General features: G+C 40.3%; 1 protein-coding gene across 1 annotated transcript in view; it reads left to right on the forward strand.

Moving 5' to 3' along the window:
• Positions 1–21,603, forward strand: part of LOC124616628 (Down syndrome cell adhesion molecule-like protein Dscam2) — a 375,675-nt gene that overhangs the window by 270,538 nt on the left and 83,534 nt on the right. Inside the window, exons 21-22 of the mRNA XM_047144953.1 lie at positions 9,172–9,330; positions 16,489–16,628. Coding sequence (XP_047000909.1) covers positions 9,172–9,330; positions 16,489–16,628 — 299 coding nt within the window. The remainder of the gene's footprint in view (positions 1–9,171; positions 9,331–16,488; positions 16,629–21,603) is intronic.

Here is a 21,603-nt window from a genome sequence, read left to right on the forward strand (position 1 = left end):
GCTAAAAGAAGGCAAATCTCTCATACCCAACAGTGAGGGGGATCCATCTTTAGTGAGGTCCTGCCCTTCCTTTTGGCCTTCCCAGCCTACACCTCTCTCCTCCCCAAGGAAGGAACTATAAGTCGCAAAAGTTAGGAAGTGTACCTCATTTTATGTAAAAGTAGACTTTCCCAGCATATACTGCTGACGAAATCTCCTCGAGCTTCCCTTCAAGTGCCTACGTTGAAATTCCATGACTTTCTAATGAGTGTCACTCAACATCATCTTCTGGCAAAGTGTCGAGATCACACAGGCATCTCACATACACTGAAGTGCAGAAGAAACAGGTACAGGCATGCGTATTCAAATACAGAGATACATAAACAGGTATCATATGGCACTGCAATCAGCAACGCCTATATAAGGCAAGAAATGTCTGGCACAGTTGTTAGATCTGTTACTGCTGCTGCAATGGCATGTTATCAAGATATAAGTAACTTTGAACGTGGTGTTATGGTCGGTGCATGAGCAATGGGACATTGCATCTCTGAGGTAGTGATGAAGTGGGCATATTCCCATATGACCATTTCATGAGTGTACCATGAATGTCTGGTGCATTAACATGGGGCTGGAGAGGGCACTGATGGAAGTGGCCATGGGTTACATTTCAGTGGTGACAGTTGGCTCTGTCAGTAGATCGGGTTTCCCTAAACATGGCCTGCACCTCAACAGGTTTAGGAAGGGGAGACTGGCAAAGCTTATAGGTGACAGTGTGTAGGTGGTGGCAGGATCACTCATGGAAAAATTTCTGTAGAGTTGTCATTGGAGCTGCATCTTTTTTAGATTGAAGTCAGCTGATAGGTATACCTGCTTAAAGAAAGTCCCTCTAACTAAGGGCTCACCTTCAGAGGACGTCATTTTTCCAAGTAGAGAGGGAACTAGCATATTTCATCAAAATATAAGAGGTATTAGAAATAAAGTTAGTGGACTGCTTATAGATGTTGACTCTGAAATTCTTGGTATATCGGAGCACCACTTAAATAATTTGACAATTCAGAGGCTTCCTTTACCAGGATACAGATTGGCTGGCTGTTTTTCAAGGAGTTCTTTGTGGGGTAAGGGAGTGGCTATGTATGTAAAACACAGTATTCCATTTGAGTTCATAAATAAATCACAGCACTGCACTGAACAGATATTTGAATGTTGTGCAGGGGCAGTTGAATTTAGTGAAACCAAACTTCTAATTGTTGTTATTTATAGGTCCCCTAATTCTGACTTCAGAGCATTTCTGCTCAAGCTAGAGAGGGTTCTTGATTCACTTTGTAGGAAGTACCAGAAATTAGTTATATGTGGTAACTTCAATATAAAGTGTGTATATGATGGTGCGAGAAAAAGGATGTTGATAGTTCTGCTAAATTCATATGAACTGGTGCAAACTGTGTTTTTCCAACTAGTGTGCAGGGGAACAGTAGCACAGCCATAGACAATATTTTTATTCATTCCTCATACTAGATGGGCATTCAGTTAGTAAAAGGGTGAATGGCCTTTCAGACCATGATACATAAAGTTTAACACTAAAAGGCTTTTGTACTTGAACAAATGTCACATATAATTGTAAACAATGTGGGAAAGTTAATCAAAGAGCAATAGAGAATTTTTTAAACCTTGTAAAGTGGCAGGATGTTCATAGTGCCAATAACATAGATGATAAATATAATGCTTTCCTTAACAGATTCCTCATGCTCTTTGAGAGTTGCTTTCCATTAGAAAGTTCTAAAGGGGGTACTAGCAGTAATAGGCAGCCCAGGTGGCTGGCTAGTGGGATAAGGATATTATGTTGAACAAAGGGGGAATTATATAAAAATGTTAGTAGTAGTCACAATCAGGCTACAGTAACCCATTACAAACAGTACTGTAAGGTGCTTAAAAATGTTATTAGGAAGGCAAAGAGTAAGTGGTATGCAAATAGAGTAGCTAATTCACAGGATAAAATTAAAACCATATGGTCACTTGTGAAGGAAGTGTCTGGTTAGCAGCACAACGTCGACAATATAAAGTCAGTTTGTAGTAAAAATATTGCTATCATTGATAAATCAGACATATGTACAGTATTTAACAATCATTTTCTAAGCATTGCTGGTGAATTAAATAAAAATTTAGTTTCTACAGGGGATCATGTAACTTTCTTGGCAAATGCCTTTCCAAGATTGATGTCTGAATTACTCCTCTGTGATGCAGACAAGGGGGAGATTGAGTCAGTAATTAAATCACTGAAGACTAGTGACTCTCATGGATATGATGGAGTGCCTAACAGAATATTAAAGTACTGTGCTGCACATGTTAGCCCTGTATTTAGCCATATTTGTAACTTTTCCTTTAGGAATGGTCAGTTTCCTGAATGATTAAAGTACTCAGTAGTAAAGCTATTTTATAAAAATTGAGAAAGGAATAATGTAGACAATTTTAGACCTATTTCTATGCCACCAGTGTTTGCTCAAGTTATTGAAAAGGCTGTGTATGTGAGGATAATTGATCATTTTATATCGCATGATTTGCTATCAAATGTACAGTTCGGCTTTAGAAGTCATTTAACAACTGAAAATGCTATATTCTCTTTCCTCTGTGAGGTACTGGATGGGTTAAACAAAAGGTTTCGAATGCGAGGTATATTTTTTGATTTAACTAAGGTGTTTGATTGTGTTGATCACAAAACATTGCTCCAGAAGTTGGACCATTACAGAATACAGGGAGTAGCCCACAGTTGGTTCACCTATTACTTTAGCAACAGACAGCAAAAGGTCATTATTCACAATGTTGAGAATGGCTGTGATGTGGCATCTGAATGGGGCACAGTCAAGCAGCTGCCCCTGGGATCACTGTTGGGGCCACTCCTGTTCCTTATTTATATACATGACATGCCCTCTAGTATTATGTGTAACTCTAAAATATTTCTGTATGCTGACAACATTAGTTTGGTAATAAGGGATGTTGTGTGCAACATTGGCCCGGTTTCAAATAGTGCAATTCATGACCTAAGTTCATGGCTTGTAGAAAATAAACTAACCCTAAATCACAGTAAGACTAAGTTTTTATAGTTTCTAACACACAATTCAACAAACCTGACGTTTTAATTTCACAGAATGGCATATGATTAGTGAAACTGAACAGTTCAAATTTCAAGGTCTTCAGATAGATAGTATAGATAGTAAACTGTCTTGGAAACCTCACTTTCAGGATCTTGTTCAAAGACTTAATACTGCCATTTTTACTATTTGAACGGTATCTGAAGTGAGTGATCGTTTGACACGAAAATTAGTCTACTTTGCTTATTTTCATTCACTTATGTCATATAGTATTATATTTTGGGTAACTCTTCCCATTCTAAAAGGATATTTTTGGCTCAGAAATGGGCAGTTTGAGCAGTAAGTGGTGTAAGTTCACAAACCTCTTGTCAACCCCTCTTCATGATTCTCGGTATTTTGACATTGGCCTTTCAAAACATATATTCGTTACAGTCATTTCTAGTTAACAATATTAGCTTATACCCAAGAATAAGCAGTTTCCACTCAGTTAATACTCGGCAGAAATCAAACCTGCATTTGGATCGGACTTCCTTACTCTTGTACAGAAAGGTGTGCAGTATACTGCTGCATCCATTTTCAATAAGCTACCACTCGACTTAAAAAATCTTAGCAGTAATCCACATGCTTTCAGATCAAAATTGAAGAGTTTCCTCATGGGTCACTCCTTTGGTTCTGTTGAGGAGTTCCTTGAAAAAAAAATTCTTGTTGTATTGTTGATTGCATTTACTTAAACTTATGGATTGACTTTTTTTGGGTTCATAAACATTTTATTTTTATCTGTTATTACTTTTATGTTGCAATTTCATGTAGTGACATGTTCCATGACCTTGGAGATTTGCTCTTCAATTTGGTACTATGGAACTTGATGTGTAAATAAAATAAATAAAAATCAGGACTCTGGTAAAACATCAAATTTCCAATATCGCTGCGGTCGGAAAAAGGATACTGCAAGAACAGAATCAACAATGACTGAAGAGAATTGTTCAACATCACAGATGTGAAACCCTTCTGCAAAGTGCTGCAGATTTCAATGCTGGGCCATGAACAAGTGTCAGCACATGAACCATTCAACGAAACATCATCGATGTGGGCTTTCGGAGCCGAATGCCCACTCATGTACCCTTGTTGACTGCACAACACAAAGCTTAATGCCTCATCTGGGCCTGTCAACACCGACTTTGGACTGTTGACGGCTGGAAACATGTCGCCTGGTCAGATGAGTCTCATTTCAAATTGTATTGAGTGGATGCGCATGTATGGGTATGGAGACAACCTCATGAATCCATGGACCATGCATCTCAGCAGGAACTGTTCAAGCTGGTGGAGGCTATGTAATGGTGTGGGGTATCTGCAGTTGAGTTGGAGTGATATGGCTCTGAGCACTATGGGACTTAACTTCTAAGGTCATCAGACCCCTAGAACTTAGAACTACTTAAACCTAACTAAATTAACGACATCACACACATCCATGCCCGAGATAGGATTTGAATTTGTGACTGTAGCAGTCGCGCGGTTCCAGACTGTAGCGCCTAGAACCGCTTGGCCACCCCAGCCGGCTGGAGTGATATGGGACCCATGATATGTCTAGATACGACTCTAACAGGTGACACATACATAAGCATCCTGTCTGATCACTTGCATCCATTCATGTCCATTGTGCATTCTTATGGACTTGGGCAATTCCAACAGGACGATGCAACACCCCACACATCCAGAATTGCTACAGAGTGGCTCCAGGAACACTCTTCTGAGTTTAAACACTTCCACTAGCCACCAAAATCCCCAGACATGAACATTATTGAGCATGTCTGGGATGCTTTGCAATGTGCTGTTCAGACTCTTACAGATTTACGGAAAGCCCTCCACAAGTCACAGTGTCAATTGCCTCCAGCACTACTTCAGACATTAGTTCAGTCCATGCTACATTGTGTTGTGGCACTTCTGTGTGCTTCTGTGGACTGTGCAAAATATTAGGCAGGTGTACCAGTTTCTTTGGCTCTTCAGTGTATGTACCTCATCAGCAATCATCTCTCTCCATCCCTTCCCTCATATGGGGCTCAGCATCTCATGGTGGAGACCGGGCCATGGTTCAACTCTCTGCACATCCATTCTCATCCAGGACACGTGAAGCATCATCTGCTGGGTGCAGTCTCAGCATATAGCTGCAACTGCAGGATTCCATGCCAAACTTAACCTACATCCCTGTTGACAAGATTGCTGTGGATGCTTATCTCAGTCAATTCTTTAATAATGCTCTAGTTCTTTTGTTTTGTAAAATTCAATAAAATTCAAACTTATAGCCTTTTTTGAGGCTGTGTTCTGCCACTGCTGAACTATCTTTATGCCCCATATATATCTATCTAATGTATTCCACACAGTGTTGTGAGATACAACAAAGCTTTTGCCTGATGTTCTGGAGGCCACACTCACAAGAGATACACATATGAGGTATTTGAAGTTTTTGCTTGTCCTTTACTAAGCCAAGCATTTCTTCTTCTTTTTCTTCTCCTTCTCCTTCTCCTTCTCCTTCTCCTTCTCCTCTCTCTCTCTCTCTCTCTCTCTCTCTCTCTCTCTCTCTCTCTCTCTCTCTCTCTCTCTCTCTCTCTCCCCCTGTCTCTCTCTTTTTTGTCAGGAGATGGCTTTGATGTTGTTGTTTCACAGAATTCTTGCAACTTTGGCTGAAGGAGGCCCAATGTAGGGAACGAAGGTGAGTTTCTCTTTCTCGCCCTCTTCTTTTGTTGTCTGAGACGTCTGTATCTCTCGTTTTCTTCAATACACATCTAATCTGCACTTCACTTTACCCGTTTTGATAAAACATGTCCTTGTGGTGTTGCAGCTCAGCTGTGAGACTGTCTTTGTCACAAATGGCACATGTCCTATGAACTAGTGTTGTTAGAAGAGTGTACCGCTGTCCCGAACAATGACAGCTCATTGCATTTAGGTATAGATCTGTGTTGATCTTCTTTTTGTAGACTGCATGTCCTACCCTATTATCTGCCTTTCTTTTTGTTAAAATGTCTATATTTGGAAGATAACCATTCTGTTCCAGCTCCATCATGAACTGTAGGTTTTGATGGTTACTGTTTAGGTGGCCTAGGAACTCATCCAGAGTCTCACTGCCATGTTTGCACACAACAAAGCTGTCATCCACATAATGGAAGAAGTCTCTAGGTTCGATCCATGCAGTTTTTAGTGCTGTCTCCTCAGAGTTCTCTGTATAGAGATTGTCAATCCTAGGGCCCAGTTGGGAGCCCAGGGCTGCTCCAACAATTTGTTCATAGAGCTCCCCACCATATTTGAAGTAGGTTGTGGTGAGTACATGCTCAGATAGCTTCACTGTTTTGGGCTAAAAATTATGTGCTAATATACCATGGTATCTTGAACTGGTGCTTTAGTGAAGAGATGTTATGTTGAAGCTCACAAGCAAGTCTTCCTTTTGCAGGGCATCCCTTTCACTGTGGTCACAAATTCAGCCTAGAGGCTAGATACTTGGTCACTCCATACATGGGTGCATTAATGTTGTTGACTACTGGCTACAGTGATAAACCTTCTTTATGAATGACAGCTGTCTGTTCAGGCATGATGGTGCTGAAGTCTTTGGATAGAGTCGTTTCATATCTTCTTTTGTTAGAGCAGACTGGTCAACCAGAGCCACTGTTTTTCCTTTTCTTTGATGTTAGGGCCTACTTCAGCTACTTGTAGGCCACAACCTGTAGCAGAGTGCTCATTTCCTGATGGTATAGAATTCTCTCTTTTCGTTTGTCAGCAGATAGGACTATGATGTTCTCATCTTCTGTTAGCAACCTTAATGCTTTCTGTTGTGCTGTTGTTTGGTTTCAGCAGTCAAGATTTGCCAATGATCCTTCATGTTTTCTGCCTAATTTTCTCTGCCTTTTCCACCTACAGGTTGTGGATTGTTTCTTTGTCACTGCTAATAAAGTCCTGTTTCAGAATAGTGTTTAGAACAGGAGAAAATCAAGCCTTTTGGATAGGGCAGGATTTAGCAGCACCTAGTTCTTTTATCATCAGGTTAACACCTGTTCTGGCATCATTGACACCCTGCGTCTTCATCTGAACACTCATCAGCACCTCGAATTGTCCATGTTGCACCACCTTTGTATTTTGCTGATGGTATATGAGCTACAAAGTGCCCATCCCCAGAATCATGTTTATAATGTATCAGCAGTGTGTAGGTTGCATGTGACTACAGTCCATGCATTCTTGTCCAGTTCTCTTGTGGTGAAGCGAATGGATTCCCTCACTATGTCCTGGCTAACTCATCATAGTATTTGATGTGTTGTCTTGAATTTTGCTAGATGACATAGTTTCACAAAGTGTAGTAGGATGTGATAAGTAAATTTGCCTTCCTGATATGTTCTTTCTGCATCTGTTTGAAACTAAAGAGCATTTCCTGCCTTTATAGATGCTTTACACACTCTAAGAAAAAAATCTAGATGCACCTTGAAGGGATTACCTGAATGGAATGGAAATTAGTAGATGTGATGTACATGTACAGAAAAATAAATGATTACAATTTGAGAAAAACTATTTGATTTATTCACGACAAAGAGCTTCACAAATTGAGCAAGTCAGAATGCATATGTCTACTTGTGGCCTTTATGCAAGTATTGATTCAGTTAGGCATTGATTGATAAAGGTGCTGAATGTCCTCCTGATAGACATCTTGCCAAATTCTGTCCATATGGCATGTTACATCATCAAAATCCCGAGGTGGTTGGAGGGCTGTGCTGTGCTGTAAGGATGCTGCAGGTGACTATCAGAGGGGTCCTGCTATGTAAAGAAATGGCACCCCAGACCATCACTCCTGGTTGTTGACCCATATGATGGACGACAGTAAGGTTGGTTTTCCATTGCAATCTGGGGCTTATCCAGACAATTCTTTGGTCTGGAGTCTCATTTACTGCAGTAGAACTGTCTTCAGTGATAAGTTCTACTTCAAACTGAGCCACAAAGATCAGCAAAGACAAGTCAGAAGAAGCACGGATAGCGATGGGCCACCAACCTGACTTTCGCCCACCATATGGCCCGACAGCCAAGAGTTGGTAGCTACTTCATTTGCCACCTTAACCAATGAAAAATCATACCTACTCAACATAAGTTTCTGTTTGTTTTCTCTACAGTTTTATTGTTTCATTTGTTTCTCTTACTAAATTTCCATTGCGTCTTCTCACATCCTCTGAAGACATGTGTATTAGTAGCTGCCTTATTCCATTTGAGATTTTCTTTTCTTTGTATCTACAACATCTTTTGCTCTTTGCATAAGCACCTTTGTTAAATAATTCTCTCTCTTCCTATGTCCATATAATCTATATTTTCTAAGATGTGGAATGTGTTGCTTAATTGAATCTGGTGTAGCCATCTATTCTTAAATTGGCACACTCTTTTTTTTCCCATTCAAATCCTGAGAAGCACTTCACTTAGACTCTATAGCATCAATGTTAAAAAAAATTCTTGTGTAAAATGTGCATTCTGTATTTCAGTTACACTTACACACACACACACACACACACACACACACACACACACACACACACACACACACACACACACATCTGCACACACATGGAGGGGGGGGAGGGGGAGGGAAGAGAGAGGGACAGAGAGAGAGAGAGAGAGAGAGAGAGAGAGAGAGAGAGAGAGAGAGAGAGAGCGAGCAGTTGGAGGGTTGTTTTGGAAGGAAGGTCAAGAACAGGGAGAAGAAAGAACAGAAGAAGAAAAGGGAAGTGTCTCTCGAGTGGCCCACCCAGTTATAAGCAGGTGTAGCTGCATGTCGAGTGCATGGGTAGAAAGGAAGAATTGGTGAGGGGAGGGGGGGGGGGGGACTACTTAATGATCTACACTTCTTCTGTATGTTTAGTGGTTGTCTTTAACTTAGAAATTGTTTGTATTCCACACAGGATTTTTGATTATGATATTGATATTAAATGTTTGGGAAACATGAAGGCATTTGATAATTAAATGCAGTGAAAAGAAAAATTTTTGTAACAAAAATGTAGAGTAATATTAAAAAGTTGGTGAATTTAGTTCAGTGCCTAAGTTATGAATTGAATCTCAGTGCTTAATGTCACAATGTGCTTTTTTTTTTCAGAGTCTAATGAACATGATACAGAAGTTGTAACAGACTCATTCAAGACTGCTCTTCAGAGCCTTCAGAAATACACAAATTACAGCATTTCTGTACTAGCCTTTACCAACAGTGGAGATGGAGTGAAAAGTCCACCAGTTTACTGTCGCACAGAAGAAGATGGTAAGTCAAAACTTTAGTAACAGTTTTTGCACATTATTCAATACATGCAGAGTTGAACAGAATACTACAGTATGCAGCTGGATATTTCACAGGAAAAGGTGCAAAGAGATGAAAGAACAGGGAATTCACCATTTCTAGCTACTAATTCACTGTCTGATTTTATAGTGTAATATCAGCTGTTTTTTCATGGTGTATGTCAAACTAATTTTTAGTGTAAACATAATCAGTGTATCTTATAAATCGGAATAGTGTAAAATTTGAGAAACTGCCCATTAACTGAGTGTTGGTCTATTTTATTTAGCCAAAATGTAATTTAGAAAAAAGAGTCCAAAGAAACATTTCTTGATAGTTTAGTGGAAATATACAGGGTGTATCATAATCAATGGCATAAACACATAAGTTAAAAGTGTATAATAGTAGAAGCAACAAAAACTGTAAATAAGATTTGTGAGACAATTGTGGCTTTATAGTTACCAGCTACCACTGAGTTGATTTGCATAAGTCGTCCTGATTAGGAAGAGGTAATAATACCATACATCGTTACGAAAAGTTATTACAGATACTTTGGCAGAAATGGATCTGTTTTGAATGAACACAACAGTTACATGACTGTACATGTAGTAAAAGGTGTTCATACTGTTTTCCTTGTACCTGGATGCAGGACTGTACCCTTCACCACAAAGAGCTTTCAATCCTTTTTCAAACACACCTGGATCATTTTGAAATTCTTGACAAACATTGGCAAGTCTCTGCTCCAGTTCTTCAACCGTGTCAACCAGAGTTGCATACACTACACCTTTAAAGTGGTCCCTAACACAGAAATTTGTGGTGTTAAAATCAGGTGATTTTGGAGGCTACAGTACAGGTCCTCTTCATTCAGTATTTCTTTGTCCATATTGGCATGTTAGATGTATTCTCAATGTACCAGCGAAATGTGCCGGTATCCCATCAAGCGTGCATGTAGCACATCCTTTTGCATTGCTCTGAGGGAACATTCTCAAGCAATCCTGCAAGATGATGCCACAGAAACTGGAGGTAATACCATCCATTACATTTGTTTCACAACATATACGGCACAATAAGAAGATCACCTAGTACCCCTAACCACACATTCAGTAAGAAATGTCACTGATGTGGAGACTCATGCACAGCTTGTAAGGTGGAGTCAAGATGACTCCAAATGTTAGAATTGTGCTAATCAAACACACTATCACAAGAGAACCCTACTTCACTTGTAAACAAAAATATATTGTCTACACTTTGTTGTTGCATGCACTGTCAAACAAAATATTAGTCAAGGACCAAAGTCCACCTCACTAAGACACTGAACTCATTGGAGATGTTACAGGTGCAATGCAATGCATTATTCTCCAAACACTACATTATTCTCCAAACACTACTGTGGTTCATTCCAGAAATTTGTGTGTCAAATCTCCGTGTAGACATTCCTGGAGAGTGTTCGATTGTTTCCAGCACAACAGCTTCAAGCACAAGTGAAATTTGTGCAGTTCCCGCTAGTGCAGCATGTGCAAAGCTCCCAGTCTATCAAAAGTGTTGGTACACCCTTGTAAACGTTTGTTTCTTAGGGTGCCTTCAGGCGGAGTGCGCTTCTTGGTACAAGCATGCAGCCTTCCGTGCATCGCTGTTAGTCCTACCATATATGAAATGCATATCCGTGTACTCCCCATTACTCTTATATTCCATGTTACCAAAATCATTTACAGCACAACTGACACTTTGCAAACATCTGACATGAGTGGCATTCTGCCTGTGTGTCCATTCTGTTTACAAATCCACATGCTGAAAAAGTAAACAAAGATCACGTGGACAAGCATGCCATGTTTACACAGAATCATGTCAGCAATGGCTGCCAACCACAAAGTTGTAATTACTTGGCAAGCAGTTCATTTGCAGTCTATGCCTACTGAGACTTATTTGCTTCTAGTATTGTGTAATTTCAACTGTTTGTGTTTATGCCATCAGTTATGATATACCCTGTACATACATGAAAGAAAAATTAATATCAGTCATGGCACAGTGTATTCAGCCAGCAGCATGTAGCAGTACTTATTGGACCACTGCCCTCATTAGATGGGTTGCCGTATGTCTTCAGGGCAATTTATGGTACTCCCGTTGGGCCGAATCTACTCTGAATACAGACAGTTCCACAAAAACAACAGCAAAACATTTCTTACTATATGGATCATGGTACACGTTGTAACAGCCCAGTGGTAACAGTTCAAGTCAGCATGAATTTGCTAAGTTCTGTGGTTTCCCCCACCAACATCACACAAATGGTTACCACCCCACTAATATGGGATGGTAGAGTGCTGGCACAGGACGCTAAAACTGATTCTTGTATCTGATGATACAACCTGGATGGCAGCACTGCCATTAGTGTTACTTGCCTCTGCTGCACCACAGTCAAGCAGGATATCAGCACATCATCAGCTGAGATTTGCTGTAGGTACCGAACCGCACAATAACTCTAGGTTTGGTGTGGGGCAGCGGTGGGGTGAGTGGACTGCTGTAGCTTGTTGTGGGGTTTTGTACCACTGAGGGCTACGGCAGGGTCAAAGCTTCTCCATCGTTTCTAGTTCCCCATTTCAATACATACATACAAATTGAATTTACATTTACAAACTGACACAGTTCCAAAGACAGACCAGATAATTGTAGGTTATAACAGTGGCATTGCCTTCATCAGCTTTAACAGCTATGGCTGTACTATCTTTCAATTTTTGACTGATATAACAGGCTGTTTTTCGCTTTAAATATGACATTCTCATGGTATTTCATTTTCCTCAAGTACGTTTTTCAGAGGTAAGTTGGCTTTGTGAGTCACTGCTACCTATTTTTTGGAGTCTTTTATTCCCAAATGTTGCAGTTTTGATAATGTCACTAATAAGGTGCTCCATTGTTTGTTAGTCTAACTTGCACCCAATATTGTGATTGAAGATTCTGTTTTTTGTCAAAAACATTAGTGAAATCAAGAAGGATCCCCCACATTGTTTCCAAACACAGATCAAAGAAGCAATGAAGAACTGCAATTTCCTCATCACATTTCAAGCAACTAAAGGCATAATCGTGATGAGTCCACTAGACCTGTTTTAAGAGCTGAACCCGAAGTACATACGTAAGGTGTCCAAATCAGACCTGAAGTAAATTCTAACAAGGGAACCTCCCCATCGCACCCCCTCAGATTTAGTTATAACTTGGCACAGTGGATAGGCCTTGATAAGCTGAACACAGATCAATTGAGAAAACAGGAAGAAGTTGTGTGGAACTGTGAAAAAATAAGCAAAATATACAAACTGGTCATCAGTCTTGGCCACATAGGCAACATAAAGGAGAACGTGAGCTCAGGAGCGCCGTGGTCCCGTGGTAGAGTGAGCAGCTGCAGAAGGAGAGGTCTTTGGTTCAAGTCTTCCCACGAGTGAAAATTTTACTTTCTTTATTTTTGCATAGTTATTATCTGTCCGTTCGTTCATTGACGTCTCTGTTCACTGTAATAAGTTTAGTGTCTGTGTTTTGCGACCGCATCGCAAAATCGTGCAATTAGTAGACGAATGGACGTGCCTCTCCAATCGCAACCGTAAACATTTGATCGCAAGGTCATAGGTCAACCGATTCCTCCACAGGAAAACACATCTGATATATTCTATACGACACTGGTGACGGCATGTGCGTCACATGACAGGAATATGTTGTCGACCCACCTAACTTGTACACTTGGCGAATGGGTAAAAAGATTCTTCTACCTTGCCCGATTTAGGTTTTCTTGTGGATGTGATAATCACTCCCAAAAAAGTGATGAAAACATAAGAGTTTGTCACATGAACTGAAAATAAAAAATTAAAGTTTTCACTCGATGGAAGATTTGAACCAAGGACCTTTCGCCCCGCAGCTGCTCACGTTACCACGAGACCACGGCGCTGCTGCGGCCCCAGCGTCCTTAATGTTGCATATCTTGCCATGAACTACTCAGTTTGTATATTTTGCTTATTTTTTCACAGTTCCACACAACTTCTTCCTGTTTTCTCGATTGGTCTGTGTTCAGTTTTTCAAGGCCTATCCACTGTGCCAACTTATAACTAAATCTGAGGGGGGTGCGATGGGGAGGTTCCCTTGTAAGAAAAGGCACAGCTTTACAACTAAACGAGAAACTTTTCACATCCTAAAAATGGAATACCAAAACATCAAATGCATCAAGAACAAATAAGAATTCAATCAGGCACTCAAGTAGTTGAGATACACAGAGAATCTAGATTAGCATCTTTTGATACTTTTAATCTGTCTGACAATGCCCCAATAAAGCCAACATTGGATATCAGTAACAAAAATTTAAATAAATTTATGTCAATACCAGCCATAGAACTTAAGGAGCTTACGGACCTCCTCGAATTTGTTTTGAAACATAATTATTTTCAGTGAACAAGAAATTTTATGAATAGCCAGATGGGTTAGCCATGGGATCAAGTCTCTCTGGCATGTTAGCTGAAATTAATATTGATAATTTAGAAAACCAATGCTTCCTTAATATCATGGATTAGTTAGTAAAATAATTTACTATTACAGATATGTAGATGACATATCATACTTTTCCAGGACAATAAAACTGAAGTAGAACAATAATGTAACCTTTTCAACCATTTCCATCCCAACATCCAGTACACCAGACAATATATTAGATTTCTTAGACCTAACTTTTTGCCTAAAAGAAAACACACACACACACACACACACACACACACACACACACACACACACACACCTTCATAATACACAGAAAGAGTGTAACAACAGCCCCTCCTATCCCACCAGCAGCCTGCAGAAGTATGATTAATACGGCAGTGAACATCCCATCCCCAGTCTTTATGATAAAATTGTTTTGATCAAACAAATAGTTACTAATAATGGATATTCAGCATCAGCAATTGTTCACATCTTTAATAACAGGAAAAAGAAATAAACCAGAAATGAAACAACACACTGGTTTCCAGCAGACACTAAGCTTCAAAATATTTCACTATTCTGTTGACTGAATTAGCTTTTTATTGACAGTCAGTTCAGAAGGTACAAGTACGGCATTAAAATGATCAATTACACAAATAACAACATAAAACATGTCCTTCCTCACAATTTTAACAAGCTGGACAAACATGAGCTATCAGGTATTTACAAGATCACATGCTCAGACTGCCCCAGTTTATAGCCAGAGAGGACAGGCAGATAATTTTTCATGTGATATAATGAACATGTCAGCTCTATGATGTCACCTCACCTTTATAATGCCAAACACAGCCTTTTAAACATGAGTAAATATTTCACAAACTGTACTAACAACCTTCAAGCACAAACTCAATATACTACAAGCACTTGAAATACACAAATCGACTTCCAAGCCTGCTTAGATGTTAAACAATCAGATAGATAGTGAATACAACAGATTTCCTTATGCATTCAGTAATGAGTGTCTCATAATACAACAGCTTCACAAGAAGCAATGTACACAATTTCCTTATCCCTGTATCAAATTTAAATACACCCCATTATTTCAATCTCAATCCATCTGTCCTGGTATCTCGCCCCCCCCCCCTCTCTCTCTCCCCCCCCCCATCTCTCTCCCTCTCCCCCCCCCCCTCTCTCTCTCTCTCTCTCTCTCTCTCTCTCTCCCTCTCTCTCTCTCTCTCTCTCTCTCTCTCTCTCTCCACCCTCTCCCTCCCTCCCTCCTTCCCTCCCTCCCTCTTCACCCTGGTTCCCTCCCTCCCACTAATTCCCCAATCATATTCACTTATTCAGTGTCACTTAGTTATATAATTTGTATGCATAACTAAAGTAATGTGAAGACTTTACAGTCTTAACAAGAGTTATTCTGTATGTTAACAAGCATATCAATAATCTTGTGTGGAATATGTTACAGTAATTTATTTCTCTCATTTCTCTATCGTTTTTTTCAGACATTTATTTGACTTCAGTACAGTAACAAAGCCATAGTGACAGTAAATTACAGGAAGTTTACATGACTAATTTTGGTGAAGTTCAGTCACCATTATCAAATGTAACAAGTATGAAATAAGTCTGCTGTTCATTATGAGAACATGAAATATAAAAAACATCTGACCACAACACCTTTGGTCATGGGAAACAATCCTGTGAATTTATCATGTTAAATTAAACCTCACTATGCAGTTTTTTTTTTTTTTTTTTCCAAAAATATTTGACTTTGGTTCAGTAGTCAAGCAATAGTTGCCGTAAACTTTCTGTAATTTACTGCAACTATGGCTTGACTATTGTACTGAAGTCAAATAAATCTGAAAAAAACTTATGTTTAGTCACATTCCTTAAGACAATCATGTCTAATTATGTAATCTCTAGCATTTCTCACCTGAGATAGTTTACTCATTAGATCTAACAACTAGACATCCTGTTAATGCTAGGTGAAAGACTGAAGTAGATGTGACATTCATTATATCTATATAGTCATTGAAAATGAAGCTGTAGCTCTGAAATGTGTTGGACAGTAACTAGAAAATAAAAATATTGTGACTGAAGACAGAATGTTATTAATTAATATATCCCCAACCTAGAAGTTACAGTCATGGACAACCTATGACTTAATGTCTATTAATAACATTAAAACACTCCCACCATTAAATTCACATAGCACTTTTGAGTGTTTTTTTCTGTAGTAATAAACCAAATTAACATACCTTCATTTGACATTTTTGTCTTAAAATAACTTTTATTGCAATCTTATCATGTGTGTGTGTATATGTGTGGATGGATATGTGTGTGTGTGTGTGTGTGTGTGTGTGTGCGAGTGTATACCCGTCCTTTTTTTCCCCTAAGGCAAGTCTTTCCGCTCCCGGGATAGGAATGACTCCTCACCCTCTCCCTTAAAACTCACATCCTTTTGTCTTTCCCTCTCCTTCCCTCTTTCCTGATGAGGCAACAGTTTGTTGCGAAAGCTTGAATTTTGTGTGTATGTTTGTGTTTGTTTGTGTGTATTTCGACCTGCCAGCGCTTTCGTTCGGTAAGTTACATCATCTTTGTTTTTTGATAAATATCTTATCAAAAGGTTTACATGTGTTTCATGAAACAACAAATTATACAATTTTTGAATGCTAAGGAGAAATGTGTTTGTTTTATTGGCAGTTCCATCTGCACCAGCTGATATTAAGGCAGTGGTGAGCTCATCAAATAAGATCCTTGTCTCTTGGTTGCCTCCACAGCGACGCAATGGAAAACTTACTGGCTACACATTTTACATGGGGATTATAGAAGATGGCAAAGAGGTAGGGAATTGAAAACAAAGATATCTATGGACTACAGTAAAAACTTTACAAAAGTAATTTGGATAAAAATTCATCATTTCTTGCATAGTATGAAAATTGCAATAATTTTGCATAAAAAGCTACCAAATTTTATGTTAGTAACTGACATGAAGATGTCTCTGATATGCATAAAAATATCAGTGTAAATGTGAAAATAATTGTGCCATTACTAGAAAATATCTTTTATTTATAACTTTAAGATGTAAATCATATTTCATTCTACATGAACGCATGGTGTGATTCAAAATTATATAACATTCATGAGCTGATTGTTTAAGAAATAAGACAAAATGCAGAGTAACAATCTGCTCTAACATTAGTGACATTGACAGATGTTCACAGTCGATAAGCCCATGTTTTGCTGTAAGACAACCATATTTGCTGTTGCTTTTTAAAGTCTTTAGTCTGTAAACATAGACTAATTTACCCAGTTTTTTACTTTATTTATTTATTTGCTGTACATGGTAACTAAAAGCTGTATTAAGAGACCAGTTTAAATTACAGTGGATGTCTGTACTAGCAACAGACAGTTACTAAAAAATTAATGTCGGGAGAGGGGCCGATCACCGAAAGAGACAGTAAGTTGCAAATTATAGGGATAGATTACTTTTTTGTGTGTACAGAAAACAAATATTCATTGTGAACTATCAAAAATTGCTGAAAAACTCTTCAGGTATGCATATTGTTTCTCACATACTTCATCCAACATTGGTTAGTGTTTAATTCCATAAAATCATGCTGGTATTTCTCTAGTTATTATCCACATCTTTCTGTAAGTGATCATTCCACTTGTTTATCTACCTTTCTAAAGGTTTCTGAACTTAGTTGAGTGATGCTACGTTTATGTGTTCCAGCCACATCGGTAATTCATATACTATTTTTATTTTTCATGTATTTATTTATTACCCAAGACAGGATGCATGGGTGCTTTGTAATCAGCCTCTTTTGTTTGCTTCATGCATTGCCTTTTTGATACCCAAACACATTTCATTCAACATTTCTCCATCTACAGGCATTTGCTTTGTTTTACACCTGTTATACAAAGATTTCTGTTTGTTTAAAAGTTCCTTTATGGTGGCCACATGCAATGGAGGATCCCTCCCATCATGAACTGCCGTACTAGGTACATACCAAGATAGTGGTTAGTAACTACACTCCTGGAAATGGAAAAAAGAACACATTGACACCGGTGTGTCAGACCCACCATACTTGCTCCGGACACTGCGAGAGGGCTGTACAAGCAATGATCACACGCACGGCACAGCGGACACACCAGGAACCGCGGTGTTGGCCGTCGAATGGCGCTAGCTGCGCAGCATTTGTGCACCGCCGCCATCAGTGTCAGCCAGTTTGCCGTGGCATACGGAGCTCCATCGCAGTCTTTAACACTGGTAGCATGCCGCGACAGCGTGGAGGTCAACCGTATGTGCAGTTGACGGACTTTGAGCGAGGGCGTATAGTGGGCATGCGGGAGGCCGGGTGGACGTACCGCCGAATTGCTCAACACGTGGGGCGTGAGGTTTCCACAGTACATCGATGTTGTCGCCAGTGGTCGGCGGAAGGTGCACGTGCCCGTCGACCTGGGACCGGACCGCAGCGACGCACGGATGCACGCCAAGGCGGTAAGATCCTACGCAGTGCCGTAGGGGACCGCACCGCCACTTCCCAGCAAATTAGGGACACTGTTGCTCCTGGGGTATCGGCGAGGACCATTCGCAACCATCTCCATGAAGCTGGGCTGCGGTCCCGCACACCGTTAGGCCGTCTTCCACTCACGCCCCAACATCGTGCAGCCCGCCTCCAGTGGTGTCGCGACAGGCGTGAATGGAGGGACGAATGGAGACGTGTCGTCTTCAGCGATGAGAGTCACTTCTGCCTTGGTGCCAATGATGGTCGTATGCGTGTTTGGCGCCGTGCAGGTGAGCGCCACAATCAGGACTGCATACGACCGAGGCACACAGGGCCAACACCCGGCATCATGGTGTGGGGAGCGATCTCCTACACTGGCCGTAACCACTGGTGATCGTCGAGGGGACACTGAATAGTGCACGGTACATCCAAACCGTCATCGAACCCATCGTTCTACCATTCCTAGACCGGCAAGGGAACTTGCTGTTCCAACAGGACAATGCACGTCCGCATGTATCCCGTGCCACCCAACGTGCTCTAGAAGGTGTAAGTCAACCACCCTGGCCAGCAAGATCTCTGGATCTGTCCCCCATTGAGCATGTTTGGGACTGGATGAAGCGTCGTCTCACGCGGTCTGCACGTCCAGCACGAACGCTGGTCCAACTGAGGCGCCAGGTGGAAATGGCATGGCAAGCCGTTCCACAGGACTACATCCAGCATCTCTACGATCGTCTCCATGGGAGAATAGCAGCCTGCATTGCTGCGAAAGGTGGATATACACTGTACTAGTGCCGACATTGTGCATGCTCTGTTGCATGTGTCTATGTGCCTGTGGTTCTGTCAGTGTGATCATGTGATGTATCTGACCCCAGGAATGTGTCAATAAAGTTTCCCCTTCCTGGGACAATGAATTCACGGTGTTCTTATTTCAATTTCCAGGAGTGTACTTTTCTAGAACTGACTCACAGTTCCACTACATGGTCCTGCCAGAGCTAAAGGTTTCAACTTCCTCACTGAGTTGCTCCTAGTGTCTTTATCCAGTTTACTGAATAAATACAGCCAGGGTTGCCACAGGTTCTGGAAATCAGGGAATAATGGAATTTCGAATGTGTTAGGGAAATAGCAGGGAAATTTGGAAAAAAACCCTGGAAAAATCTTATTTTTGTCTCAGTAGATGAAATGGTTTTTTTTACTGAGGTGTCACGCGTCATCACTGGCTGCTTCCCTACTCCTTCACTACTACTGCTTCTCCCCTTCATACCACTCGCCTCAGCTTGCATTCAGTTCTGCCACCACTTCTTGCCACTAGCCTAGCAGCGGCTGATGTGAGGCAGAGAGGCATGAGAAGTGGTTTGTTTGAATTTGATTCTCAGAGACTGTAAATGCAGTCTCTGGAGAGGGTGGTGGTGTGTGCATGAGTTGTCTGAGTGATTGTGTGAATGTGTGTGTGCTCTCGTTTTCTGACTAGAGCTATGGCTGAAAATTTGGTTGTGAAAGTGTGATTGTCTTGTCTACATGCCTGTCTGCAGCTCATCAATCATCTTTACTGTGAGTTGCTACCTATCCTCATTATTATTGATTCTCAGAGTATTCGAACAAGTTATCTGTTACATAGATTGATCACTGTGGTCTCATTTCATCAACATGCTGTCTGTGGCTTGTGAATAGCTAGCCACACATGTGGATTTCAACAACAGGCCAAATTCACAGACCGTTTCTGTGGGTATCTGTAATGGGTCAGACCGGTCGATCTGAAGCCATCTGGTTCCCACTAATGTGCAGACCCTGCTCATTGGATCTAGTCTCACCGATCTGCCCACAAGCCTGGTCTGTTTGTGTGCGGCGTAATGCTGCGGATTTTCATGGTTTATTCATGGACCCAGGATGCAGTGCTCCTCAACAGGCTAGAGGCCATGAGTGATGGATTTCAAGAATAGTGACTGTCTCACCACAAATACATAGTACAGTGTGGTGTTTTATAGATGTTTTAATTGTTCAAGTGCATTGTGGCACTTCAAAAGTAGTTTATATGTTAGAAAGTATGGGTGATAAGAAGAAGAAAATTGTGTTAGTCACTGGCGGCTTGTACGCTGTGTCCTCGTATATTTCTCGAAAGAAAAATCACATAATACCTGTAAACTAATAGATATAACACAGTGGATAATAACCGACAACAACAATCATAGTAGAACTAACATTTTATTGGCAGTCACCTACACTGTTAGTTTACACAATTCTTCTCCGCTTTATACACTTCTTTCAGGAGGCTACTTTTTTCTGAGGTTATTTCTGAAATAAGTGAAGGTATTTTAAATCTGTCTTAAGACTCCAAAGAATGCATATTTTTGTCACCAAATGTGTTTCATTTTACTGAAATAAAATTACATCAGTAGTCTTAATGAAACACACATACCATTTGACTTGCTTTCTCCATCTAAAGCAGTACATTACAAAAGATGTTGATGTTAGTATTTAAGACTTCAGCCCACATCAGGAAATGCCATCAGCTTGCAAGTTTTTTATTAGATATTTCTTCTTTTGCACTAGTGTTTCTTGTACCATAGCTGCAGAGACAGAATGTCAACTTACATCTTAACTTATCCTTGAGATCTCAAAATGTGTCAAGGGAAAATGCTAAAGCTTGTCTGGAAATCAGAAAAGTATCAGAGAATTTCACTTGGGGAAACTTATGGCAACCCTGACAGGTTTCTACTTGTTTCATTGCCCTTTGTACTTTATTTCTACAGCCAATACCAGTGATGTTCACTGATAAAAGGAAAAATGTGGACATACTGTTAGAGATCAAGTATGTTTGTTGCCATTAGATCTTATATGTTTCCATCATGAGTGGGTTTTTGAACTATCTGTTCTAAGTAGTTTTTGGATAAAGCATTATAGTATTATTTCATAGGGTGTCTTGTCACACCCACCATTACATAACTGTAACTATCCCAACTGATTGCTGGACAATTAAAGTCTGATCCAGTGGTGCAGTATTATTTGCAAACATGTATTAGCAAGTGTGTGTGTGTGTGTGTGTGTGTGTGTGTGTGTGTGTGTGTGTGTGTGTGTGTGGAGTGGCGAGGGAGGGGGGTGGGGTGGGGAAGGAGAATGATTTATCTCAAGTTTTTGGTTTCATCTAGGTGCGAGCCTGGTGGTCAATAAAAGGACCCAGTTATAAATTTATGCTTGCCCTTGATACTGAGTCTTGCTGAAACAGTCGCACATGCAGCTTCAGTTTTTATCTTTATAGATTTGATTTTCTTGTCTATTGAAAAGAATACACCATCTCAATTTCCCATTAACC

The sequence above is a fragment of the Schistocerca americana genome, chromosome 5 (genome assembly GCF_021461395.2).
Source record: "Schistocerca americana isolate TAMUIC-IGC-003095 chromosome 5, iqSchAmer2.1, whole genome shotgun sequence".
NCBI classification, from domain to species: domain Eukaryota; kingdom Metazoa; phylum Arthropoda; class Insecta; order Orthoptera; family Acrididae; genus Schistocerca; species Schistocerca americana.